Raw genomic sequence first — 27,685 nt, forward strand, 5'->3', positions numbered from 1 at the left:
GGTGAGACATACTGCTTCTGGTACCTTTTTTGGAATGTTGCGGGTGGCTAAATTAGCCGGAGACTTGGGTAATTTTTATGGTTAATGAAGTTATTGCAGTATAAGTTTCTTTTTGTAGAGCAGAGTTCACTGTCAGATGCGTGATGAAACATCACACACCTGCTGAAGTGGACTGCGGTGCATAAAAGCCAGTGCTATAATAAATCTGATTAATCTTTTAAGTGCGGTCCATGTGATAATTGGGCTTTCCCATATCTTGAAAATATGATCAAGTTTTACATGTTTCCTCTTCTGTCATTTGCAGCTAATGATTTCCTGCTTGAGAACAAAGTGCTGATTTCTGGTCATTACCTGTTTAATGACATCAGTTTCTGCTTAATGACATCACTTCCAACCCTCAGCAGGCACTATGAATGCTATTCAGCCCACTGTATAAAGCATGATTGACACCACTGATGTACAGGTTACATGAATGAAATTGTATTGGGAACAAAACTAGTCTATCTGAAACCCACTTACCAAACTGAGCAGGGGGAGGGTGGGTTGGAGAGCAGTTCTGGCCCGGGAGGGGGGCAGGGATGGCGGCAGAGGCTACTGCTGCATCCTCTCTCCCCTCCTAAGCTTTGGAGCCCAACACAACCCTCCTTGGTTCTGCCCCAGCTAAATAAGTGGTGCAGCTCCAAGTAGATCTATCGGGGTCACTAGAGGTCTTCACGGGTTATGGGAACTTAAGGGACTTCCTGTTTAAACACTTTAGCAGTGGTTCCCAGACTCTGAGCTGTGGCTCCCTGGGGATGCCATGTTGTCTGTGGAAACCTCACAGAAATTCCCCCACCTTAGTATATGCAGCGGTTCTCAAACTTTGGGTCCGGGACCCACCAGTGGATCATTACCCCATTTTTGGTGGTTCATGAAACTGATAGGGCAGATTAGTCTATGTGCCTCAAGGGTTAAAGAAGATACTACTGGCAGGGGCACTGCTGCCCAATCACCATTATGGATGAACCGCCATCCATGAGGTGTCTGTTCCTGGTCCCCTCATGGATACCAAATTCCAGGTGATATCAAATCAGCTAGTTTTGGGGGTCCACTGAGCTCCGAATGCAACTGGAGCCTTGCTCTGGTCATGTCCAGAGCTGTTCTGAAGACTTTGGAGGCTGCGTGTAGCTTCCACAAGCCTCAGGAAGGCCCCTATAAATGTCGGAAGGTGAAACTGGAAGTCGCCTTTCTATGCTTTGGGGGGCCTCAGAAGAGCCTGCGGACACAGCTCCAGTCGTCTCCGGAGGCTTCAGATTGGACCAAATTCAGGGTCTCCAGAGAACCTGCATTGAGCCAAATCCACGGATCAAAAATCCGTGGATAAATAGGCTCAACCTATATAGCCACAACCCTTGACATTTAGAAATCAGGCAGCAACTGCTAGGCAGTTTCGGAACCACTGGTATTGTAGCCTTGATGGGGAGCCATGACAAATGGCCCAGTAAGTCAAGCGAGCTGCCAGTCAAAAAATTTGGGAATCGCTGCATGAGGTATACCTCTTGTATTCAAGGCATATCATTTTTGTGCTGCATGACTAGACAGATAAACTGCAAATACATTTTGTTTGCAATTCATAATTTTGGATTGTTTAATAAACATTGCAAAAGTCTCCATTTTGATTTCTGTAAACTGAAGTGAAGTCCAGTTGCTCTTTTGATTCTTGATTATATTTGTTTTGACAAATATCCAATATGACATATCCAATATGTCTGTGACATAGCCAATATGTCTCAGTGGAATATTACATGAATAATGCCTGTGGATTCGATATAGTAATCTGTATACTCTGGTCAAATATAATCTAGCAGAGTGAATTGTCGTATTGACTCTGTCTCAATGTAAGATATTGATGTGATTGAAGATTTATGGCTCCCATCTCCCAATGGCCCTACTAATATATGACTCTCCTCCAAATTCCTGTATCACACCTACAAACCATTAGTGGACAACACTGTGCCATGGCACAGTGGTTGAAAATCTCTGCTTTATTGTTTTATTTCAGAGTACATGGTTTCAGGCTGTCAGAAGTACCAATTATGTGTGCTAGGAAAGTTTCTGAGGTACATTCCTACTAGGCCCAGTAGAATGAGTGGGTGTTTATGGAAAGATGTTCTGGTCAAACAGCTTGAGGTGAAGACATGTAGCTAGAGTGCTTGTTGGGTGCATTGTTAAGCAATAAACCTGGGTTGCTTTGATTTAGAACAGGGGTGTCCAAATGTTTTAGCAGGAAGGCCACATCATCTCTCTTACAATGTGTCAGGGGCTGGGAATAAAAAAGAATTAATTTACATTTCAAATTTGAATAAATTTACATACATTTACATAAATGAAAGATTGAACTTGAGTGAATGAAGGTCTTGCAATAGTTCAAGGCCTATAAAAGGCCTTGCAAAAAGCAAGACCGGCCTTTCCTTTTCTGCCCCTGCTGCATCACAAGATGTGAAACAGCAAGCAGTGGAGGGAGCCCTTGTCCCATAGCTCATGTGAGAGGTCAAACAGTCACCCTCAGGCTGAGAGCAGTTGCATCCGGCCAGCACAGGCTCCAGCAAGTCTCTGATGGGCCAGAGGCTCATTGGAGACTAGGGCTACCTGTGGGCTGGATTGGGAGACCTTGAGGGACACAAGTGGACCCGGGGCCAGGTTTTGGGCACCCCTGATTTAGAACATCAGATCTAGCAGTTCAATTCAAAGCTTTTTCCACTAGCTTAAACACCAGCAGGGGACCTCACAGCTCCGCACCCGGGGCAAAGGTTTGCAGTGGCACCCCCCCCCGCAGGCTTTCACCACCCCCCTGTGCAAAAATTCATCCCCCTTACTCACTTGAGGCTCACAGAGCCTCGTGCAAACTCCACCAACTTCCAGAAAACTGGAAGCACACTTTCTTGCGCCTGGACCTGGACCTGGGGTTTTGCCCTATCAGACCTTATGGCAGGTCTGCAACTGGTAAACTCCACCATTTTCTACTCTCAACAAACTCTTTTCACATTGATTTGCTTGCCTTACTGATGGATTGCTTTGGATTCTGGGTCGCAGTTGTCAGTGCATTCTCTGTGTTTTTCACCAAGCTACAGCAAGGCTTGTTCAACACAGCTATTGTTCAGTGCATTGCTTTCATGGATAACAATTTGAAAATGATTGACTAAAAAAATAAGGGCTAAACATTACAGAACTACTTTTGAGGTATCTCAAGCTTTGACTACAATCAGGGGTTTCAAACCCATTTTGTACATTCATGGAGCTTGCTGAGGGCCAGAAGTGATGTCTTTAAGCAGGATGATGTCATTAAGCAGGTCATGAGAAGAAATAAGCACTTTTTTCTCCCTTAGGATCTCATTAGCTGCAAATTACAGAAGAAAAAATATGCAAATCTTGATCATATTTTCAAGTTATGGGAGAGCCCAATTATCACGCAGTCTGCCCTTTCAGCAATGACGCCTCAGTTGTTGAGCTGACAGCTGATAGTGGTGCTGGGAAAACCTAAGGGTTGGATAATGAGCTTTTGTGGGTCATATCTGGCCCACAAGTCTTGTTTGACACCCCTAGCTTAGGTTGACTGATGGTGCTTTCGGAATCACGTCTTACGTCAGATAGTGTATAGCAGTGGTTCTCACATTTTTAGCATCGGGACCCACTTTTTAGAATGAGAATCTGTCAGGACCCACCGGAAGTTATGTCATGACCGGAAGTGACATCATCAAGCAGGACCATTTTTCACAATCCTAGGCTGCAATCCTACCCACACTTACCCAGAAGCAAGTCCCATTTATTCTCATTGTTAAAAGTATATGCACAGTAACCTGTTAAAAGCATAGGTCTGTAACATTTTCCCAGATGCAGTCACATACCAGGGGAGCATCAAGTCTAATATATTAAAAATAAAATATTGAAATGAATAGGGACCCACCTGAAATTTGCTCGTGACCCACCTAGTGGGTCCTGACCCACAGTTTGAGAGACACTGGTGTATAGTGTTAGTGAGAAGCAAGGCTAAATATCTCTGATGAAAAGATGTGCAACCGAACACAAGGTTGAATCTTGATTTTAAAAGCCCTTTGTTATTTCTGAAGAGTGAGCTAAATCTAACTGTATAGGATGTTAACTTTTTATTTTATTTTAATAGTTTAATGATGAACAGTGTTTGAACCATTTTTTATTCCGTCTGCCTTTTTTATGGGCAAAGGCAGAGCCTATGTGGATGTGATTCCTAGAACTCAGGTTGGCAGCACTAGCAACTGCGCGTGTATGCTGTATGACAGTGTCCCTTCTAGTTCAAACAGTTGGTAAAATGATAGCATTTTCTCATTGTTTCAATGGGACTGCACCCGTTTATCCCCACATCATACCACAAACGTCATAGTGCCATGATTTTTGCAGTCTACTGATGGATCCTGATCTACTGTTAGTTTCTAAGTCTGTATTAATATGGAACATGAGGCTGTTTTGTATAAAGAGTCCATGTTGTCGAACTAAATTGAAAGGTCTGAGGGCCCAAATAGGCATGTCAGGAAGTTTGTGTTCAGATTGCCTGCACTTTTCTTTAAGGAAGGAAAAATGGCTCTGGAGGTAAAGATCAGGGTTGTAGTACAAGGAAAGGAAAGGTGACCATTCCTTCCCCCATGCCACTTTCCCATGCTAAATTGGATCCCCTCCCCAGGTGCTATTTGCCTATGAGGTAAACTCTTTTGAAGTTGCATGTCATTTGACTCTGAGATGCAAGAAAAATTATCAGAGTTGTAAGGAAATAAAAAATGGAGTAGAAGACCACCCAGATTACTGGAATATCTTTCTGCTTGTCACTTCAATCAAGTTCTTAATTGTTTGGTTTTTAAGCCAAATCACTCTACTGATAATTGGGATATAATGTGGAAATGGATATCTGTTGGTCTAAAGTTCATGTGCATATTGGTCAGGCAAAGTTAAACATGGAGATTCTGCTGCCAAAACAAAGCTGTATTTCCAGATATAGCTGTTTTGGAATGTAGCCATCTTTGTAGAATTTAACTCACTTGTGTTAATCCAATTCAGTTGCTTAATTGATTTGTTTGAATGGCCTTACTTTGTGAGACTATCTCTTCCTTGCTGTCATCCTTCTTTTAGTTAATATGTGGTGGTACTAGATGTGAGTACCATCACAAACAAATTTTGGACACCCAAACAGAATCTTTTGTCTCCTTAGGATGCTTCGATCTATCACCTTCTTTTGCAGGATAAATCCTAGTTCAAGAAGACACCAGTCTCTTGGTGTCAAATTGAAGATAAAGACAACATTCATTTCTCCTTTCCATCTGAACCAGGTGTGGTGGTTTTGTCCCATGGTTATTCACAGACTAGGTGAGGGTGAATAAATTGAATCTCAGTTCAAACACGGTGGGGTTTCTTATAGAGCAGGAGTGTCCAAACACTTGACAGGAGGGCCACATCATCTATCTGACACTGCATTGGGGGCTGGGGAAAAAAGAATTAATTTCTGTTTCAAATTTGAATAAATTTACATAACTGAATCTATTAAAGATGGAACTTATATGAATGAATGAAGGTCTTGCAATAGTTCAAGGCCTATAAAAGGCCTTGCACAAAGCAAGGCCAGCCTTTCTTTTGCTGCCACTGCTGCATCATAGATGTGAAACAGCAAGCAGTGGAGGAAGCCCTCATCTAACATCTCATGCAAGAGGTGAAACAGTTGACTGTCACACTGAGAGCAGTTGCATCAGGCCAGTGTGGGCTCCAGCAAGTCTCCGGAAGGCCAGAGGCTCATTGGCGACTGGGTGATCCCTGAGGGCCGGATTGGGAGTCCTTGAGGGTCGCAGGTGGCCCCAGGGCCGGGGTTTGGGCACACCTGTTATGGAGGGTGGTCTTGTGTTTGACCTAAGGAGTGAATGTTTGGGAAATTCAAAAGCTAAATCCCATTGTTTCTCAAGTATTTAGAAGCTAGGTTCAGAGACATAAATAGAGTGGTTTCCATTACCAGATTAGGAATTTTGTATCATAATAGGGCCAAGGGTGTCTAATTCCACTGCACAACTATGGCTCCAGTGGTATAGCTCTGTGATGTTTCTGGGGTGCTGGGAATGCTCTGTGCTGATTGTAAGCAGCCAGACAGGTGACTAGTACAGTATAAGAAGCTTATATATATACAGAGAGAGAGATGGTTTAAATGGGATTTCGAGTAAAATACAATTTTAAGAAAGGAGGCAAACGCACACAAAAGAACACACTTTAATGTGTCTAGCTAAACTTCCTTAGTTACAACTTACTTGAGGTGATTCCTTAGGTTGCTTCACCTCCCAGCAAAGGGAGGGGGCTGCATCAATCCTTAGCAAAAGCTCCCACCACTGCCGCCAGTTTTATACCATTAATCTTGAGAGAACTGAAGGCACAGAACATCCTTTGGCTTACTCTTTTATGATCTCTGAGGATGAAGATTGAGAGCCCGTTTCAAAATAACTTAACCTGTTAAACCTAAAAAAAGATGCACAAAAGTCTTTGACCTTGTTATCAAAATACTACATGAGAAGGTGTCACTTTTGAATAAATCTGTCCTCAAGTTATCTCCTTTCCAGTGGCATTGCTAGGGGGTGTGGGCCACACAGGCTGACACGCATGGGAGGGGGGGTGACACCACTACTGCCAATGTTTTTAAAATCTTGGTATTTTTGAATAATACCATCATGTGACGTATCACTCAATGTGTAATTTCATGCAGAATGCAGTGAAACAGACTGCCTTGAAATATCTCTATCAAGTTACAGCCAAAAAACCAGTGGGGGCGGGGCAATGGTGCATCACCACGCCCACCACCCAGGGCATTGCCCTGCCCTTTGCTTGGGAAGAGGTCCATCACAGGGGTGACTCGCTAGCTTTCTGTACCGGGTGTCACTAACGCTAGTGACATTACTTCTCCTTTCTTGTACTGTGCAAGTACGAATTTTTCTTGTACTGGGGTTTGTCAGCTTGGCCTTATGAGCCATATCCCTATAGAACTTTTATAATGATAAAAGCATGCTTATCAAATAGTCATCAGAGATTTTCCAGATAGAAGAGGTTGATCTATTTAGATAGGCAATTGTTCTTCCCTTTGTACATTTGTATACATTGAGATACAGATTATGAATTTGTTTTTCTTTATAAATCTGAGAAAACATGTAAATTCCCAACCTGCCAAGTGAAGCAGTTCATTCCAATCAGAACTGCACCATGTGATTCTGAGGACCATCTAGATCAGGGATACCCGAACCCCGGCCCTGGGGCCACTTGCGGCCCTTGAGGACTCCCAGTCCGGCCCAATGAGCCTCTGGCCCTCCAGAGACTTGCTGGGGCCCTTGCTGGCCCAATGCAACTGCTCTCAGTGTGAGGGCAACTGTTTGACCTCTCACATGAGCTATGGGACAAGGGCTCCCTCCACTGCTTGCTGTTTCACATCTTGTGATGCAGCAGCGGCAGAAAAGGAAAGGCCGGTCTTGCTTTGTGTAAGGCCTTTTATAGGCCTTGAGCTATTGCAAGACCTTCATTCACTCAAGTTCAATCTTTCATTTATGTAAATGTATGTAAATTTATTCAAATTTGAAATGTAAATTAATTCTTTTTTATTCCCAGCCCCTGACACATTGTAAGAGAGATGATGTGGCCCTCCTGCCAAAATGTTTGGACACCCCTGGTGTAGATTACAGTCCTTTAAGGTGAGAAGTGTTGGAAAGAAGGGAGGGAGTAGCTCTTTCAGAGCAGAGTCAGGGAAGGGACATAGTTGGAGTTGATTATGCAATTTGAGGTCAGGGAAAGCCCAAGATCCCCAGGCATCTGAAGCAGTATGCCAAATGCTGACCCCCTCGCTTAGTGATACACCAGTCTCTGTTTCTTCCACTCCCTTGATTGGACAAGGAAGAGGGAGATGGAGTGGGGAGAGGCAGAATGGTTGGCTGGAGTATCTGGATGCCTTTCTCCCCACTTCCTCTTCTGCTCCATCCTCCAGTTTTTCAGTCCAGAAAATGGAAGAAGGAGTCGTCAGTGGAGACAAGTAGGCTAGCAGAAGTGGGTGCCCCACACCAGTTGGCCACCTTTGACGACCACTTCAGGAAGCTTCTTGGGCGGGCCTGTTCTCCTTGTATAGTACATGTTACAGTAGCGTCAAACCTCTGCTTGTGCCACAGCATCCTCAAGAAGACATAAAACTGGGTTATACTTCTTAAATCAAGATGACAGACTTTGTGGTCCATGCTTTCTGAAAACGGAACACAAATTACTCCCTGATGTTGGTTTTCTCCAGCTGAAAGTAATTCTTATTCATGCCAGTTGATAACCATACCAACATTATGGCAAGCTAGTGTTGCACAAATAGCTACTTGAGAGTTCTCATCAGCTATATAGCATAACTTCAGAGCCCTGCAGGATGTGGGGGGAACCAAGAGAACATGTGTTTTCCAGATTTAGTATCAGACTCCCAACACCTAGCATATTGTGAATTTGAAGTGAGATATGCTTATGCTGCTTGTTGAAAAGTGTTATGCACTTCTTTCTACTTACAGTATATACACTCTCTTAAAAAATAATCCTCAGGGCGCAGTCATTTATCTTTATATTCATAAGAACAGTTAGTCAGAGCTCCCAAATATATAGCATTTATAGTGTGTATGTGTGCATGTATTCGGCGAATGTGTTAATTATTTTAATCAGAGCTATTGTGATTTGTTTTGCTGTATATTAATTTATCAGTTATGAGATGTTTAACTTGAAATGCAGGGCATAAATCTTATTTATCTGAAACAGTTGCTTGATATGAGGGTTCTTAGTCCATGTTTCAAAGAGCTACGGCCCTGGGAGCTTCCTGGGAACTATAGCCCCTCATGCCAACTTTGGAACTACTTTTGAAAGTTTCCTAGCTTCAAGCAGGATGTTTGTAGAGATGACAAAGCTGCAGAAAAAGGAAACTAAAATGGTTCAAGTGCTTGGACAGCTTTCCTGCAGCAAGACTAAAGATGTTGAGAGTGTTTGTTTTAAAGCAGTGGTTCTCACACATTTAGCACTGGGACCCACTTTTTAGAATGAGAATCTGTCAGGACTCATCGGAAGTGATATCATGACCAGAAGTGACATCATCAAGAAGGAAAATTTTTAACACTCCTAGGCTGCAATCCTACCCACACTTACCCAGAAGCAAGTCCCATTTACTATCATTTTTTTTTACTAAAAAAAAAAAAGAATAATAGCTTGTTAAAAGTACAGGTCTGAAACATTTCCCCAAATGCAGTCACATGCCATGGTAGCATCAAGTCTAATATATTAAAAATAAAATATTGAAAGGAATGGGGACCCACCCGAAATTGGCTTGTGATGCACCTAGTGGGTTCCGAGTCCCTACCCACAGTTTGAGAAACATTGTTTTAAAGCAGGGGTGTCCAAACTTTTTGTCAGGAGGGTCACTTCATCTCTCTGACACTGTGTCTGGGGCCGAGGGAAAAAAAAGAATTAATTTATGTTTCAAATTTGAATAAATTTACATAAATGCATATATTAGAGAGGGAACTTACATGAATGAATGATGGTCTTGCAATAGCTCAAGGCCTATAAAAGGCCTTGCACAAAGCAAGGCCAACCTTTTCTTTGCTGCTGCTACTGCATCAGATGTGAAACAGCAAGTAGTGGAGGGAGCCCTTGTCCCACAGCTCACGCAAGAGGCCAAGCAGTTGGCTGCCACTCTGAGAGTGGTTACATCAGACCAGCACGGGCTCCAGCAAGTCTCTGGAGGGCCAGAGGGTCATTGGAGACTGGGGGCTCCCTGAGGGCCGGATTGGGAGTCCTTGAGGGCCGCAAGTGGCCCCAGGGCTGAGGTTTGGGCAGCCCTGTTTTAAAGGAAAGCTATTGGGGGGGAGTTGGTTGTGATAGTTTAAAAAATATTTATGGAGGTGGGTAAATTAGATTGACAGTACATTCAAGATAGACCAAAGGAAGCCCTTCTAAGTGCAACATACAATTAACTTTAAAAAATTTAATTATAAGCTAGATGACTTTCACAGGGGATTGGCTTAGCCATAGCAATTACCTGTGATTGCTAAAAAGAGCTTCCATGTCTGGAAACAGTATAGTTCCTGTTATCAGATGCTAGAGAAAAACAGGAGGGTGAGATGTGCCCTGCTTGTGAACATTCCTACAGTATGTCATTGTCCACTTATGGAGGCACAGTGGCAGTTAGAATGGCCCTCTAGTATATTACATCAAGATAATTTTGTCTTTATGCTGAATGGCAGGAAGGGAGGACTAATGTTAGATATAAAAGTCACAAATGGGCGGAAAAATACAAAACTGGCTCAGCCAGCCACAAATGTTTTGTTAGCTTGAGACTGCACTTCCAGACTCATCTATTTCGTATTATGTTGTCATGTACCGTGATATTGGATTTATAGAAAGTGATGGATGGCTTTCAATGTAGACTGGGGGAGGAAGAGAAAATGGGGATGCAGCTGCTATGAAGTAGGCTGAAATTCAAAAGACATCCAAGCTAATGTTAGTAACAAACAATAAGTGGCTACTTGTGTTTTTTCTTGTGGAGGAGGAGCTGTGTATGATATATATACACTGTGGAGCTGTGTATGCTAGTCGTCCAACTGAAGTATATGTGCCATAATTTTGGAAATAATTTTTTAACTTTTATTCATGGCTAGCCCTAGAATAAAGCGCCTTAGGTTGTATGCCAAATGCTGCTGTCCTTTATGTGATGGTGTTCAAGTCGCCGGGCCAGCCATGAATAAAAGTCCAGAAATTTCCACCATTATGGTACATGTATACTTCAGTTGGACAACTACCATGCACAGTCCCACAGTTATGAATGAGTGACTTGAACTAATGTGAATTTCAAAATTCAAAACTGTACATTCATTGGAGATATTTAATAAGGTAGTAGAAATGACTTTGCCAAATATTCAGTATAACTTCACAAGCACTTGGACATTGTACTCTTCCGCATAAGTCAGTGTTCTCATGAATTCTGGGCTGAAAAGTAAACTTTTTTGTCTCTTGGAGTAATTGTAAATTTGTTGTCACTTCTGACATTAGTTAACTTCTTGCTGTTTTAAGCCTAGGTAATCACACAAATTATTACCTTTGCAGTTCTTGTGGAAGTAAGCGGCTGTTGTATTAAGCTAATTGATTTTCATATGTAACTTTCTAGATGGAGAAGGAATAGTTATTTTAGCTTGTTAATACCTCTTGTCAGCCAAAATTGGAGCAACTTAATCTACAAAGACAAGATTACTTTTAGAATGCATTCTGCCTAAAAGAAAAATTAATTCAGCTAGAGCCCTGTGTTTCTTAACTGTGTGTGTGTTTAAAATTACCATAATTTAAAAAAATGTGTTTGTGTTCTGCATACATTAATGAAAGATTCTATAGGACAAAATAACATTTCAGCCCTTATAAGGGAAAGATAAAGTGATGCAGACCCTTTGGGTATGTGAATTTCCCCTTAGGGGGACTGTAGACCACTCTTGCCATATTAGCAAATGTTAGTAAATATAGTTGGGCAGAACAAGGAGGTCAATATTTTGATACACAAAGAGGATTTAAATCTTGTTGCTTTCCCTTCCATTGTTTAGGTTTTGCAAACTATCAAACTACATTCCCCCCATAAAGGAAAGCATGATTTTGTTTGACCTCCTGACTTTACCCCTACCACTAATGTTTCTTTTCCAAAACCGTCTTTGTGAATCTGATCAAAATTCTTAGTTTATAATTATTTCAGCATCAGATTTTTTTTAAAGAGATTGAACTTTCAACACCTAGATTTAGATATGTTTTAAAGACCTCTGCGGATATGACAGTTGCCCATCAATTCCACCCTATGCTATAACCAGATTTCCAGTCTTCCTACCTTCTTGTTGTTTGTTTTAATTTCAAGTAAATTGAAATTCACTTGCATTTAAATTAAATTAAAACCAAAGTAAACTGCATGATTCTTAAACTTTTAACCTCTCAAGTATGTTAAAATTTTGGAGCCATTATATCTTGGTTTTTTCTTAGCGGCTTGTACTGTTTCTAATATCTGCTTCTGGTGACTTCAAGTTTGATGTAACACCATCAAGTTTTTGGTTCCAGTATTTAGCACTATGTGGGTGTGGGGCCCTGTAGGCGGTGTCTCCTCTAAGGTGCATGATGGCACAACTGCACACCTCCCAGCCAAGCTCTGCACAGCACAGAGCTCAGCAACCCGGGAGTTTGGCAATGATGAGATCACATCATCACCAAACCTCTGGAGGTGAATTGTGATGCTACACAGCTGCCAAAGGGATCTGTGCACCAGTGCGGACCCCTTAGAGGGAACAATGGCTGTAGAAGAGCATGCAGAAGTATATTGATGCATTCAGCTATATGTGGGAACAGGTTTATAATGGTCACATCTTGGTTTGGTATTCTAGTTTTGCATAAGTCATAGTTTCCTGTATTTAGATGAAATGGGAAGCTGCTGTTTGTTACAGACTGTGAAAAGAATCTTTAAACATTCTCCCTTCACATGTGGACGAAGATCGGAGCACTCACTGAAGCATGTTCTCGTTTTACTAAACAATGGCTTAGTGTTCCAGTGCCCTGGCTCAGACACATTTGGCAGTTCGTTAGGTTATGAAGTCTGCACAGCATGTTTTGTGATACAGTGCCATGCTATGTGTTTTCCGAAAGGATTCTTGCGCAGCTACAGGAAACTGTAGAAATTAATCAAGAATAACTTTTCTACTTGTATTCTGAAAGTGCCTGTAGAAAATTGACTAGAGCAGTGTTTCTCAAACTGTGGGTCGGAACCCACTAGGTGGGTCGCGAGCTAATTTCAGGTGGGTCCCCATTCATTTCAATATTTTATTTTTAATATATTAGACGATGTGACCATGGTATGTGACCGCATTTGGGGAAATGTTACAGACCTGTACTTTTAACAAGCTACTGTGTATATTCTTTTAACACGGATAGTCAATGGGACTTACACCTGGGTAAGTGTGGGGTAGGATTGCAGCCTAGGATTGTTAAAAACTTTCCAGCTTGATGATGTCACTTCCAGTCATGACATCACTTCTGGTGGGTCCTGACAGATTCTCATTCTAAAAAGTGGGTCCCAGTGCTAAATGTGTGAGAATCACTGGACTAGAGTATAGGTGCCGTTTTTTGTGGAAATGACCAGATGTGGGTGCCTGGTGAAGATCATTCTGTAACACACCTATGTCAACCTGCAAAGTTGTAGGTGTTAGTAGTGCCTGTGCAATCACTGTTGGCATAGTGTGGGGTTAAGACACTGAGATTTGAATCAAGATCTTCCTGTTCAAATCTTTCTATTTCCGCAAACTCAGTACAGGTAGGTGAATTTAGGAAACCAACATCTCTGTCTCAACTTATTATTTGCAACGTGGGCATAATACTAGCCTCCTTTGCAGTTCTGTTGAATTTTTCTCCAATGATGCATGTGAAACATATCTATTTTAAAGCACTCTATGAATGTTTTGGTGGTGTTACTACTATATTTGTATCTGGTCACTTTGTTATTGGAAAAAGATAGCCTGAAGCTACTTTCTTGCCTTTTAAGAAGTGAGTTCCTAAGTTGAGAAGTCTAAGTTGTGCCATGAACAGTGATATCCCCTTCAGAGATTTATGTGTGGGGACAGACTTGAGGCAAATGGTAACTATTGTAGCCAGCTCCTCATGTGAAGAGGTCATCATCTAGAAAATGTTTAACGCGCACGCACACACCATGAAGCATAGCAATTTTCCCTACAATCTAAAAGTGAGTGAATCAGTTCAGTGTAGGGTAGCCACCATGATCCCACTATATGATTTTCTTAGCTCTACAGCAGCAGATGAAGGTACAGTACTAAATAATAAGAGGCACCCATTTGCATGTCTTTTTACTTAAATTGTTGTATGTCCCCCACTTGGAACTTAAAGATTCATTCTTTAAAAAATATACCTATTAGGGATGAACAATTTCTTTTAGATCCTGTGTCCCAACTGAGATTTATTTTAAAGAAAGTTCTGTTTTCTACAAGGAATAATTTTTTAGATGTCAGCTTATGTGATGGTTATTTTGTTCACGAGGCACTTTCAGGGTGAGCCAGTCTGCTATTCAGGGAGACAGACCTTTTCTTTCTCTTCATCCCCTTGCTCACTGACCTTTAATGTCTTAAACTGGCAAAAGTCAATTGGCTGTAGACCTTAGTTACTGTACTTTTCTTTGTTCCATACTTTAGTTGTCTTCATTCACAGAGCAAATGCAACTCAGCAGCTCTGGGTGTGATATGCAAGTTTTTGTTTTAGTAACTAAACAGTCCTGCTGATGGGGTTTCATAATCATACTTCCATTTAATAAAACAGCTTTTTAAGTTTTAGTAGTGGAAAATCCATCTTGTCTTTCAAACCTCTTTTTCTATTTTCTTAATGGCCTTCCTGACCTACATAAATATTCTGAAGGTTTTTCTACATTCGTTAACATAAGTCTCCAGGCACTGCACATATACATAAAGTAATCTATAGTACAAGTAATCTACATGCTCATTCTCAAACTCATCTAAACAAGACAAAGTCTCCAAGCTTTTCACTGGTCTCAGTTCTGTCTATAAAATGGGCTTGGACAAAAAATCTCTCCCAGACCAAAGCTGCCTGAGTGGACCTGATCAAAAGTAGATGGTTCAATTTCCCTGGATGTATAGCAGTGGATAAGATACTCTTAATAATGAGCACATACTGATTTGATTTTTACAGATTTTACAATTTTTACTGAATTGTTTTTACAGTTCAAAATAATTTTTTTTCCTTAGGACAAATATGCAAAACAAAAACTGACAACAGAGGCTTCTTTTAGAGCCAGCATGTTTGAAGTTTAAGAGATTTCCATTCAACACTTTACAGTTCTTTTATTAGTTTATTTCTATCCAGATGATGTTATCCTTAACAAGTCATGTTGCAGGACAGCCATGTTCATGTTGCAGGACAGCCTGTGGGTAAAACAAAAATGCACTCATTAGCCCCATGTGGTAGTTTTAATGGTCAGGCAAATAGCACTGGGGGAGATGGTGTTTAGTCCTTTTACTCCTGAATGGCACCACCCCACTGCCATATAGCAACTGTTGTGGCCATTTTGACCAGGGACATGGCATGGGAGGGAAGTGCTGAAGCACAGCAGCACATCCTCAGTCTTCACAGTGGCCACATAGGTTTTTTTTTTAAAACGCCAATTAGTGGACCTTTCAGGGTATTGTAAATCTCAGATATTTTGTTTAGTTTGACAGAAAGATACTTGGTTTCAACTGGAGTCAGCTGAAACTGCAAGTTATAGGCAGATCGACTAAGCCTCAGGTGCCAGTTTTTAATGTAAGGGTTTTTGTTTTGTTTTCATAGGGAAACATTCAATAATGCAAACTTGAATTTGTAGTTTGACATGGTATAGTCCAGATACAGGTTTCCCACCACAGTGAGAACTAGGCCTCAGTCTTGCTCCACAAGATTATGTGTCACTTATTTTATATGGTGACTCCTTTGCATCTATGAGCGTCCATTTCAAATGCCCTTGGATTCTTAGCACGTTTAAATGGTGATGACACCAACAAGTGGGTTTATAATTGCATGTGAAGTAATTGGTTTGGCGTCAACTCCATAGAAACCGTTTGTTACGAATAGTGAGCTACTATGCAAATAAAATTAAATTGGCCATTGTTTGCCTCTCAGGGTTTTCAGTTAGGCTTTTATTGTTGGCTCAGCAAGATTTGCAGCATGGGGAGAGAAAGCTGGTCTAAAGTGCCTCTTTCACACTGTGTACATTTGTAGAATTAGGTATTTGTACAACTATGATGTGGTTTCATTTAGTATTGAATAATTCTTTTAGGTAGATTCTCTGAAGGTGCTTGCCTGGTAATTAGACCCTCTAATCCTTTTTCTTTTTCATTTTTGTAGAAAATGTACCGGAGGAGCTTCGAGAACCATTTTATACAGATCAGTATGACCAGGAACATATTAAACCTCCTGTTGTTAATTTGCTGCTATCTGCTGAACTCTACTGTCGTGCTGGGAGTCTTATTCTCAAGAGTGATGCTGCCAAACCCCTTCTGGGTCATGATGCCGTTATTCAAGCCTTGGCACAGAAAGGCCTCTACGTCACTGACCAAGAGAAACTGGTAACGGAGAGAAACTTGCACAAGAAACCTATTCAGATGGTGAGTCAGTTGGCATTAGATCTTGGCTCCTGTAGTAGTGTACATTGTTCCTAGCAATATTAGAGCATTTATTTCCAGTCTTGTTTTAAGCTGAACAAATTGCTTTTTATAATGTTTCATAAACTTCGCACATTTATTTCCTAAGAAATAGACTCGAGTGGATGTCTTTTTTTATTTTTCCACGTTCCTTGCTTTCATTCACCCCTCCCCATTATTAAAATTCAGGAATTGTGAGAATTCCAAGGAGATGGTGGTTTTCAGGTGGAAATAAATGCTCATACTGCTAGACCCAGTATGTAGGGGACTCCCTCAGGATGAGAAGTGTGTGTGCATTTTAAAAACCACTAGCTTAGAGCGACTTGGTGGGTCTGTGGCAGGGCTGTGTTTCTGAACAAGGTAGAAAGGACTTTAAGTTAAAAGGATATTCACAGTTTAAAATGGAGATACTGAAAAAATATAAATATTACAAACCTGGAGAGTATAGGGAATTGTAGGATTAGGATCATTCTGTTTTGATGTTTTTCCTGATTGTTGGGGGTGTTTGGATCAAGATACTTGGCTACCTGAATGAAATACTGCTTTGATCCTATAAAAATCTTCCACCCTGCCTTGCAGTAGTTTCTTGTCTCAGTGTGCTACAATTCTGTTCTTTTATGTAGGAAGGTTTATAGTGAAAACTGAAATGCTTTTAGCTTGTATTTTGATGCTTTAATTCAAAGAACTGGTGACTGAATAACCTCTGTACTAGAGACATATATTTGTTAATTTTATATTAATTCCCATGACTAGTTTTTTTTTAAAGATTTATTAATAGCTAGGTCTGTGTATGACACTGATAGGTTGTATATAACTTGAGTAATATACACGTACGTGACTTTGAGTTGTACATGTTATGGGTGTCATAATGGGTCTGATTTCTATGTCCTTGATTGCCATTCTGCTGTGTGAGTTTCCTTGATAGGATGGAAATATGTTGACTGGAACTGCAGGTTTTGTGTGTTTCAGGCAATGCATGTTAAATGATTGTATTGTAGGAATTTCTCCCAAGGCTTGTCTCCTCGTTAACCTCTTTCCCACAAGAAAGAGCAAAGTAAATAAGGAAGCAGAAATTCTGAACAGTCAGGAAGGATTGGGGGGAATGGATGGAGACACACAACATTGTCACACAAATATGGCATCAATTTCAGATATCCTCTTCACAGTACCAGTATGTACTAATGGCCTTTCTGTGCTAATAGTGATGTTTGAACAACTGTTTTCAACATTTTTTCACCTGGGAATTTTAACCAGTTTTGTTAGAGCCTTCAAGAATTCTGCCAACAGTGACAGGATTCTATTAGCAGGGCTGTTTGTGCCCCGCACCACAAGATTCACATTTCATGTTTTGTTCCCAGAATAATTCAGGAGCATATCTTCATGTATGCATTGTGCATAGTTCTGCTCAGATGCAAGCTTTCAGGGGACTGCTTTTGAAATGAAACTATCCCAAGGCAGAAGGTTAGGTAAGGGATGAAAGAAAGGAGCAGTCTTTGCATAGGTGTCGGTGCCCATTAGCTAGTTTTGGATATGGGTAAGGTGAAATGGGCCAAGAAAAATCAGAATACATTAGGTCTCTGCTTTATGATGGACCCACAATGCAATCAAATTGCTTTACAGTGGACTTTATGTGGCAGAACAAAGCTCACTGTACTGTAGGTTATATTCTGTATGATGGGCTTATGATTGCCTCCAACAGAACATCGTGGGTGTTAGATAAGCCAATCAGCAACTTCATACACTCAAAGCCACAATCTTAAAAAATGTTGCTTTTGGCTAAGACACTAGCATTTAGTAGTGTTTCATCCAATAGCAGCATGTATAGCATTGTGGCTATACATGAGTGAGGAAAGTAAGTGAGGCTATACATTGTGGCTTTCCTGAGTGAGGAAAGGAGCAGATTCCAAGGCAAATGCAAATATAAGGCTTTGAAGGAGTGTTTCAGCTCTTGTTAATGTCATCGCTGTGTGTGTGTGGAGGGTAAAATAGAGGATGAGGGAAACAGAAACGTTTTAAGCAGCTCCCGTCAGCATGTTAACATCATGGCTCTGTGTTTTTGAGGGAAGGAGAGACAGAAGACAAACTCTTTTGAAGCAGCATCTCGGTTCCAGTAGGAATATTTTAAAAACAGTAAAGGCCCCTAAGGGGCATTATAGGCTCCTTAGCATCTGATCCTGGTAGCAGCATCAGAGCTGACTGTGTACTGAGTGAAGGATTTAGCTGAAGGTGAAAGTCCTAGGAGCGTATTTAAACTTTGACCCCTAACGAGTATAATAGGCACCGTTTTTAAAAATCAGTTTTTAGAAAAGGAAATAGCTTAGTTCTGTGGCAGAAGTTGAGGTCTTGAGGAACAAATTACCTAAAAACACTGTATTAATGGATTCACATTACAGTACTTTCACAATATCGTGGTGACTCCAGAATGGAATACCATCATTAAGTGAGGGTACACTTTAGCATCCACTGAGATGGTGAAAATACATTGACAATTTACTTATGTACTATGCATGCCTATACATTTTGCTTTAGTTCAGTATCGTCAACCTTTGCTGCCTGGCACCATCATTCCAGGGTTTCGGACTAAAATTGTTGCCAGGGATTGAAGGCTGTGACCTTTTGCATGGAAAGTCAATGCTCTCCTACTTTCCTGAAACAATACAATTACGTACTGTTAAATAACCCTACTTGATAGTACCTCCGGTTGTCACTTAGGATGCAGTGGGCCACCTTGCACATGTCAAGGCTCTGTTTCAGGCTTCTGAGCTTTCGTCATACACTGTTTACATAATTTCATTGTAGAAATCTCTCACGATGTCAGATTGTGTGTTGTGTTTGGTGCTTTGGAAGCACAATTATTGTTGCATACCAGATAATCCCTTTTCATTGTTTCTCAACCGATGACCATTGGTGGTACTTGATGTGGTGTCTTGTGGTACTTTTGGGACCTCCAGACCCCTGCTGCCTGGCAGTAAGATCATCGATGCAACAAGAAGCAGTCGGAGACTTGTCAGGCAGAACTTCAGTGTGCACATTTTGCACACTCAGAAAAGCCATCCTGTCTACCCTGAGCCTCTTACCAGTGTTTGTCGCATTCTGCCTGGCCTCCCCATCCAGAAGTAACTGGTGATGACATGCAAAGTAGTGGACCATGCAGAGTAATACAATGGGGGACAGATGTTGAGAAATGCTGCCTTAGGTGGCTCCAGAGTGTCTTGGGGATTGCTGTCCACTCCTCCCCTTTTTTGAGTAGCCAACTAGGTATGGATAAAGTATTAAAAAACCACAATCTGGGAATACTTTTATTAGAATTATTGAACTGTTATAATGGACAAAACAAGTGGCAAAGTACAAAGGTGTTCAAACCAAGAGAGATGATGGTGATTCTAAGACTGCAGAATTGATGATCAGAACGTTAAAGAAGTTCTGAAACTGGCTCCTTGCATCTGGTTGAGATGTGAAATTGAGCATTGATGAAAGAGAATACGTAATTGGTAACAACCGTTCTTAAAATGACTTCTGAAACATGAGCAAGTTATCCCATGTGAAGGGAAGACTAAGAAATAAAGTGGGGGGTTGGGCTTTGAACCAAGTTTTAAAATGCCTTATTTTTTTTTACTTACCAGGATTTTTTACTGATAATACACTGCAGGTATTAAGGATATATGTTCCCAAATTCTGAAAATGGGACATTGTGTGTTATGCTTTAGTCTTTCGTAAGTTTTTGAATACTGGGAAAGTTGCAATGCAATAGAAAAACTGTTTGGAGAAACAATCCTGGAGAAGTGGTTTTGCTTGAAAGTACGGTGCTGGCTCATAATATGGGAAGTGTTGCTGAAGTTCACTGAAGAGGTATGGGACCACAGTATAAATATTTTGAGTGGTGTATGCAGCAGTAAAGCACTGTGGGGTGGGTGATGAACATATTAAATGTTTAAGGGCTGTTTTATTTACCAGCCAGGATGAAGCACTCCATCTTTTAGTTATGCTGTACAGGCTGCAATCCTAACCTCACTTTCCTGGGAGTAAGTCCCATTGAACACAATAGGACTTACTTCAGAGTAGACCTGGTTAGGATTGTGCCCACAGTGTAAAAAAATATCCGATCTGAATTTTGCTAATCTGTACTCACAGACTTGGCAACTGCTCTATATTTTGAGCAAGGTTTGTGTGATAACTGTTAAGTGTTCTGTGAGGGTCTTAAACAGCTAGAGTTTTGCCTTTGGAAGAATGAGGTCAACAACATGATTTACTCACCAGTTTCTCAGCTGTATCTCAGTAATCCATATTTAATTCACACAGATGCTGAGGGTTGTGTTCTTTTCACTGTTCAATACCTGCACACACAAGCATCAGTACACATATGGGACATGCAAACTTGAGTGTCAACAAAATCCTATTTTATGTGATATGATCTGCACAGGGAGTCTGCTTGATAGATCTGTGTGGAGCACTTGACCCCAGTATTGGCTATTTTCTGTGCTATTGTATCCACACCACTGCAATTAGAATTTCTGTCACTGGCTTGTAAAACCATGAAAGAAAAGCAGCATGGTAGCAGTCAGTCCATTTGGTGACTCTTTTATTTAACTATGGGCGCAATCCTAACCCCTTATGATTTTTCTCTGTAAACCGCTTTGTGAACATTTTGGTTGAAAATCAGTATATAAATACTGTTGTTGTTGTTGTTGTTGTTATGTCAGTGCATTCCAGCACTGGCATAATGGTGCCAGTGGGACCTGTGCTGCATCCTGCAGTTGGGTGTCAAGGGGTTAGGATTGCGCCCTATGTGTGATTGACTTGCCCCAGGCTATCTTGTGAGGCTTATGGCTGACCAGAGGTTTTAATCTGGGTCATTTTGTGGCCATTGAAAAACACAACAGTTCCTACTGTGTTAGCCTGCAGTTTTATTTTTCTATTACCTATGTTAGGCATGGGCGGAAGGTGGATCCTGGTTCAAGTTGTACCTGTAGGATGCTGAGATATTTGCAAAAATGCTGAACTAGATCGATCTGATTCAGAAATCACTTAAGTTCCTGAGCAGGTGCATACCACTTCACCAAGTGTGGATTAGTCATGCCTTAACTGTTAAGGGAACCTGAGTATGCAGTTTTGCTTTATAAATTTAAAACACATCAGTGGATTATAGAGATTCTGGTTTAAAAAAACTAAAAACCATGATGAACTAGTTAACCTGGTGAATCTGAATGGCATTGGACAGACTAATAATTGCCTCAGTTCATGCAGTGAGTCAAGATAAACTGGCCTACACCATAGCTTCCTCATGAGGAAGCTGCTTGAACCATTCACTAAAGAGACTATGCCGTGTCTCCAAAACTAGATGTAATAGGGCAAAATGGATGCCATTTTTGGAATTGGCACCCCAAATTCATGTCAAACCACCATAAAGTTTGGGAAAAACTTTTCTGACCCTCAATTTTGTAGGCCTGTTTTATTTATCTGATATCTACTTGTATTTTTATTTTCTTTATACTGATGTTAGAGGTCTTTTTTTTTTGTTCCAACAGCTAAATCTTAATTGCATTTTGTTTGCAATCTATATACTTTTTTTAAGACAGTGATTTGATAACATTTACATAGGCATCTCATAAGACTTGTCTTGCAAACAGAACCACAGATAAGGCCTTCAAAATTACTTTCAGGTTTTATTAATGAGGATCAAAGGATTCTTTGTTTAAAATTGTTCCTTGAAAGGCTTGCCTACATAGTTATTTTCTTTAGTGCATCGTCTTTTCCTTAACCTTTGTTGAAGCATGGGAAGTTTGATTGCAATCATAGATAAAGACGATTGTAAACTGTAAAGATGGTAATTATGATTCAACAATATATAATCTCGCTTTATTCACTAATTGGAAAGAGGATGTTGTCTTGCTGAATAGACAAATACAAGAATGCAGACAAATCCTTTCTCCTGAAGCTCTTCAATTTGTTTTAATCCCATTCCCTTCTAATGCAGATTCATATGATTAAGTTCAATCAGTATATAAAAAAAGATTGTGCAGCAGGTACTAGTAAATGAAATTATTAATTTCTTTGTCAGATTAAGATATGAGATTGGTTATTTAAAATTCAGTTTTCTACAACCATGAATTTGTCAGTGGCAAGTGTTCCTGGCACTTTTCCCGCTGAGGCTGTCCCCATTTGCTGCCTCTGACCCGGAAGTAATTGTGGTGATGTCATTGACACCGCAGTTACTTCCGTGTCACCTCCACCTTTCCCCCTTTGAGGAAAAAAGGAGGGAGGAAGGACAGCCCAAGCTCTGAGGGAGCGCTTCATGTTGCTGCTAAGGGATGTGAAAGGCTCCATCTGAACTTTTTTGCGCTGCTAGTAGTGGCACCCAGGAGACAAGTGCTGTGCAGATGAAGTGACGCTTGCCTCCTGGAAGTGCTGCTAGAATTGATGCTTGTGTCCTGGGTGCCACATGTAGTGGCGCCAAAAAACTCTGATGGAACCTTTTGCGCTGCTTAGCAGCAATGCGAAAGGCTCCATTGGAGGTAGAAGAGGCAGAAGCCTCCTCTGAAATCGGAAGATGTCAGCACCGCTTCTGGTTAGCTACCTGGCCATTCTGAAGGCTGCCCCCTTTTCCTCCCCTTTAAAGAAAGGGGAGGAGAAGAGGGCAGCCATCAGATGTGGTCAGGAACCGCACCAGCAGTGGCTGCAGGAGCGCAGATTGGTTTCCTACCAGTATGGGGACCGTCCTCCTCTCCTTTAAAGAAAGGGGAGGAGAAGGGTGTGGCCCTAACAATGGTGCAGAACTGCGCAGACAGTGACAGTGGAACTGCAATCACTGTTGGTGTGGTTCCCAACCACAGCAAGAAACCAGTGGCGAGGAAGCAGGACACAATGCTACCCCCAAAGCCTGATGCCCAGGCCATTTGCACCCCTGCCCCCTAGATATGCTACTGTGATCTTCCTAATGCCTTATATATTAATTGAATACTGTTAAATAGATGTAATATTCTTTACAATTCAGAATATGTGGTTTACAATGGTAAAATACCATACAAAAGCCTTTGTATAGCATTCATCTCTTAATTTGTCTTTCAGTCATTTGAACTGATATGAAAGCTGATGATGGAATTCACTTTTAATGCTTCCTGAAGAGGGAGACAGTGTGTGGGGGGGGGAGGGGGAGAGAAGTAAATGGGAGTCAGCAGTTATATAATGTCTCAAAATATATTGGGTAGTTTGGGATAAACACACAGCACATGGAGATATATAAGAATAGGGGAAGTGGACAAAGCCAATGATGTCAGTTATCAATTATCAAGATGTAACCAGTCAGTTGTTTTCCTTTTTGCAAACCAGGGATGTGAGTAATGTTGAGTTTAGGTATGGGAGATATAGGTTCAAATCACAGCTTAGAAACTCATTAGGAAGACTTAGACAAATTGCTTCTCTTGCTGCGTAACCCACTTCATGCAACTGTTAAAAAGGAGAGTGTTATAATCGATTCCTTAAGAAGGGATCAGCAAAGAAATTAAATGCATTTGCCTGAGACTTCCCCAAAGGAATGGCTTGCAACCTGATATAGGGGATAATCATGTCATCTACAACATGGTCCTAAAAATGTAGTGAGATGCATGCCTTGATGTTTAAAGATGTTATTTTTTGCACACTTCAAAACCTAATTGAAGCTGACCTCTATATTTCGGTACTTGGAAGATTGCATGCCAGTTTCTCAGGAAAGATGCATGATTTCCAAATCTTGTTTTACTACAGTCCCTCTTTTCTTGGGTTGGTGTTTCCTACCTCAGGTTACCACATAGTTTAAAACAGTGGTTTGGTTTAGATGTGAACTGTGGTTTGTCATTACATTAATCAGTCCTGGATTCATATACTCCTTCCTTTTTCATGGCAAACTGGTTTGCTGTTGCTAACTGGGCAATTCATGGTTTACTGTGAAAGAGGAGATGCAGAGGCAGTATGCTAACCTGAGGCTTAAACACGTAATGCCAATGAGATGTATCTTATATGAACGGAACCGTAAAATTAAAAAGGGAAAATGGACCAATGCGACTTCATGGCAAGCAGATTGCTCCTGATACTTATGAACAGTTGGAACAAGAATATTCTTGGTGTTTTCCCCAACAAGACCTCAATATCAAACAGTTCCAAATGGATGGAATGACTGAGGACAATTTAAATGTGACACCTTCAATGCGCCACATTTATGCGCCGTCATAAATGCTTAAGTGATTGTTATTTGCATTGATCTCCAAGTATGCTGCTTCTCTCTACCAATGTATGATCCAGGGAATGGCCCACGATAACAGAGTCACAGCATTTCAACATCTACATGGCTCAGCATCTGACATTTCTTAGAATTTTTGCATGCACTGGCTAAAAGGCCTAAATAAGTCATATGCTCTTTCCACTGATCTTGTTAGAGAAGCCTAAGCCAGGGCAAAAAGCTACTAAAGCTGCTTGGGTAATCCAGGTTTGAGTATGCATTAGGAAGAATTATTACACTATAGTGGGTGTTTTCTGCAGATTGCTTCTCATTTCTCAAAGGACTAATTAGCCTGATTGTTGGTGTAGGAATGTGTGGAAGAAAGGGGAGTTTCATTATAATGCAGTTAATGTTGAAGACAGCCCTTTAGCCATTGCAAAGTTAATTTGGTACTGTTAAGAGAATAGGGTTGCAATCCTAACCACAATTTCCTGAGAGTAAGCCCCATTGAACAAAGTAGGACTTACTTCTGAGTAGATCTGGATAGGATTGTGCCCTTAGATGGTAGATCTGTGGAATAATAGTTCATCTTCTGATACTCATTTTTCTAGCAAATTTCATTTCTAGAGTTTGTTAAATAAATGGTTTAAGCTTATCTGCTACTTTGCTGCTATGCCTTGTATATCTAGATAACCTCTGTTGTATACTTGGTGCCAGCTCAGAGTTCTATATAATACATTGTTGGTTGGAAACATACATGTTCATTTCCCTTGTATGCAAGTTAGCAAGTCTTCTGCCAATTGACAGACTTCTGCAAGTTGACACTTCTGCCAGTGTCCATGTCCAGCTTGTTCTTTCTCTTTTTGAGTGAGCTGGAATCGTGTAAATTGGATGTATGAGCATATTATCCATGTTGGGACAAACAATGTGTTTTCATGCTAGCCTATATAATATTAGCCCTTTTCTACCTGAATAACCGCTTTGAGAAGGATGAATAGGTGTGAAGGAGAGGGACAGAATAATTAAGTAACACATGCTCTGCTCCAAATTTCCCCTTCTCAGCAGTTTTCTATTAGAGGAGTAAACTGCATTCAGGCCACTATTGCCTTGGGTTGGCCTGCATAATATCGTAATTCAATATGGGAAGGGAGAGGGGAGGATGTCTGACTCCATGTAGTCAGGCTTCCACTGGTGGTCCAACTGTGGTCCTCAGTTTGAAGCTGTCTAGTGCAATGTTTCCTAAACACTGTGGCTGGGACCCACTGGGTGTGGGTTGGGACCCACTGGTAGGCCAGGACCTAATTTTGGTGGGTCATTAAATGCTGAGCAGAGCTTCCAATGTAAACACAGGTGATGGCAAGATCAGATAACTAATTGCTTCAAGCCATGATGCTACTCAAAAATCAGATAGCTGCTAATTATTCTGCTAACAGGTCAGCTCCTAGAGTTTGCAAGATAGCCACTGAGCTCTTTTGCAGGGCAATTAGCAACTATTTTGCAAACTGCAGAGTCTAATTGCCTCCAAAGAGCTCCGCTTCTGCAGTTTGCAAGGAGTTTGCAGTTTGCAATTTGCAGTTTGCAGTTTGCAATTTTTTTGGTGACTCGCAAGACGAATTTTTCTATGGCCATGCTTCGCAAGACAAATTTTTTTGCATATTTTTTTTGGTTTGTTTTAAATCGCACAACTGTTAATACCCAGGATGCATTGTGCATGTTTAAAAAGTTGAAGTTTTGTGCTTGAAATTTTTGAAATCCTCTGTACAGTATGTATGCCTTTAAAGAGCACTTAATAAACACTTTGTAAACCAAATTTGACTTTGTTCTGACTTTTTTTGCCCATAGGAATGCATTAATTAAATTTCAATGCATTCCTATGGGAAACCGCGCTTCGCAAGATGAAATTTTCGCAATACGAAACGACTCGTGGAACGAATTAATTTCGTCTTGCGAGGCATCACTGTATCTTAGCTGATGCCTCCAAAGGAAAGAATTGGGGGGGAGGGAAACCTGAAGTTTTTTGTTTTTTGTTTTTATTTTCTGGGGTGAAATGGGAAAGAAAAGAGAATTCATTAAATTTCATTAGGACTGCCTTATTAAAAGAAATGGATAATTTTTTTTTTAAATAATAAATTATTTCTAGATCAGTGTTTCCCAAACTATGGGTTGGGATCCAATTTTAGGTGGGTCTCCATTCATTTCAATATTTTATTTTTAAGATATTAGACTTGATGCTACCATGGTATGTGACTGCATTTGGGGAAATGTGACAGATCTATACTTTAAACAGGCTACTATGTATATGTTTTTGGCAATGATAGGCAATTGGGCTTACTCCTGGGTAAGTGTGGATAGGATTGCAGCCTAAGATTGTTAAAAATTTTTCCTGCTTGATGATGTCACTTCCAGCCATAAATCACTTCCAGTGGGTTCTAACAGATTGTAATTCAGTTTGCCACTCAGTTAAATTCCACCCCATTTGCTACTGTCATTAAACATAATCTTTTACTACTGCATTAAATATTGCAAATTATCTTTGTTATATATCAAGTTGTGTGTCTGGGCTCTACAAATGAATGTATTAGCATCACCATCTACAGTAGAAGAAAATTAGGTTGAAGAGACATATCCTATATGAAGAGCCCACTGCACTGTGAATCTGCCATGATCTTTGTTGCTTTCTCAATGTCTGTTTCTAGCACAGCAGCAAGTTGAGTGCTGATTTGTTTGTCTTGCCCTATTCTGCTCACTTGCCTTTCTTTGCACTACTACTGTCACTGCCTCTGACTGGGAAACAGTGATGTGTTGCCAAGTGTCTGAGAAGGATGTACCACTTCCCTTTCAGTTCTCCACAGCAGGACAGTGTTTCCCAGGCAAGAAGGAAGCAGCAGTCACAGGCAGGGCAAGAAACTGACACATTGGCACTCTGTTAGAGATGACACTAATACAGAAACAGAACTCCTGGCATATTCACAGGGCATCAAGCACTCTCTCTGTATTACATGCATATTTAGCCTTGCTTCTAGAAGGTCATATAAAAGTATAGGCCAGATTAATTGATGGATAGGTATTATATGAAAGGTTTTGATTGGTACTTCCATGAGAAAATTGTTTTCCTGTTCTTGATTTCAGACATTTGAAGGTGTTGGAGGGTTGAAGAGAGTTAAACATGGCAAGTTGTATTAAATGCATTCAGTGTGCCATGGAGTGCTTGGTGATAAGGGCAAAGTCTGGCACTGAAAATATTATT

The 27,685-nt window shown here is 40.8% G+C and overlaps 1 protein-coding gene across 4 annotated transcripts in view; it reads left to right on the plus strand.

The window, feature by feature from the left end:
• The window catches only part of CAMSAP2 (calmodulin regulated spectrin associated protein family member 2), a 106,451-nt gene that overhangs the window by 4,478 nt on the left and 74,288 nt on the right, over nucleotides 1-27,685 (plus strand). For 3 of the 4 annotated variants that reach the window (XM_066624802.1, XM_066624799.1, XM_066624800.1), the window contains exon 2: nucleotides 15,952-16,211. The exons of the other annotated variant lie outside the window; for it this stretch is intronic. In XM_066624802.1, coding sequence (XP_066480899.1) covers nucleotides 15,952-16,211 — 260 coding nt within the window. The remainder of the gene's footprint in view (nucleotides 1-15,951; nucleotides 16,212-27,685) is intronic. 4 annotated transcript variants of the gene reach the window in all.

Source organism: Tiliqua scincoides, chromosome 4, assembly GCF_035046505.1.
Source record: "Tiliqua scincoides isolate rTilSci1 chromosome 4, rTilSci1.hap2, whole genome shotgun sequence".
Taxonomy (NCBI): domain Eukaryota; kingdom Metazoa; phylum Chordata; class Lepidosauria; order Squamata; family Scincidae; genus Tiliqua; species Tiliqua scincoides.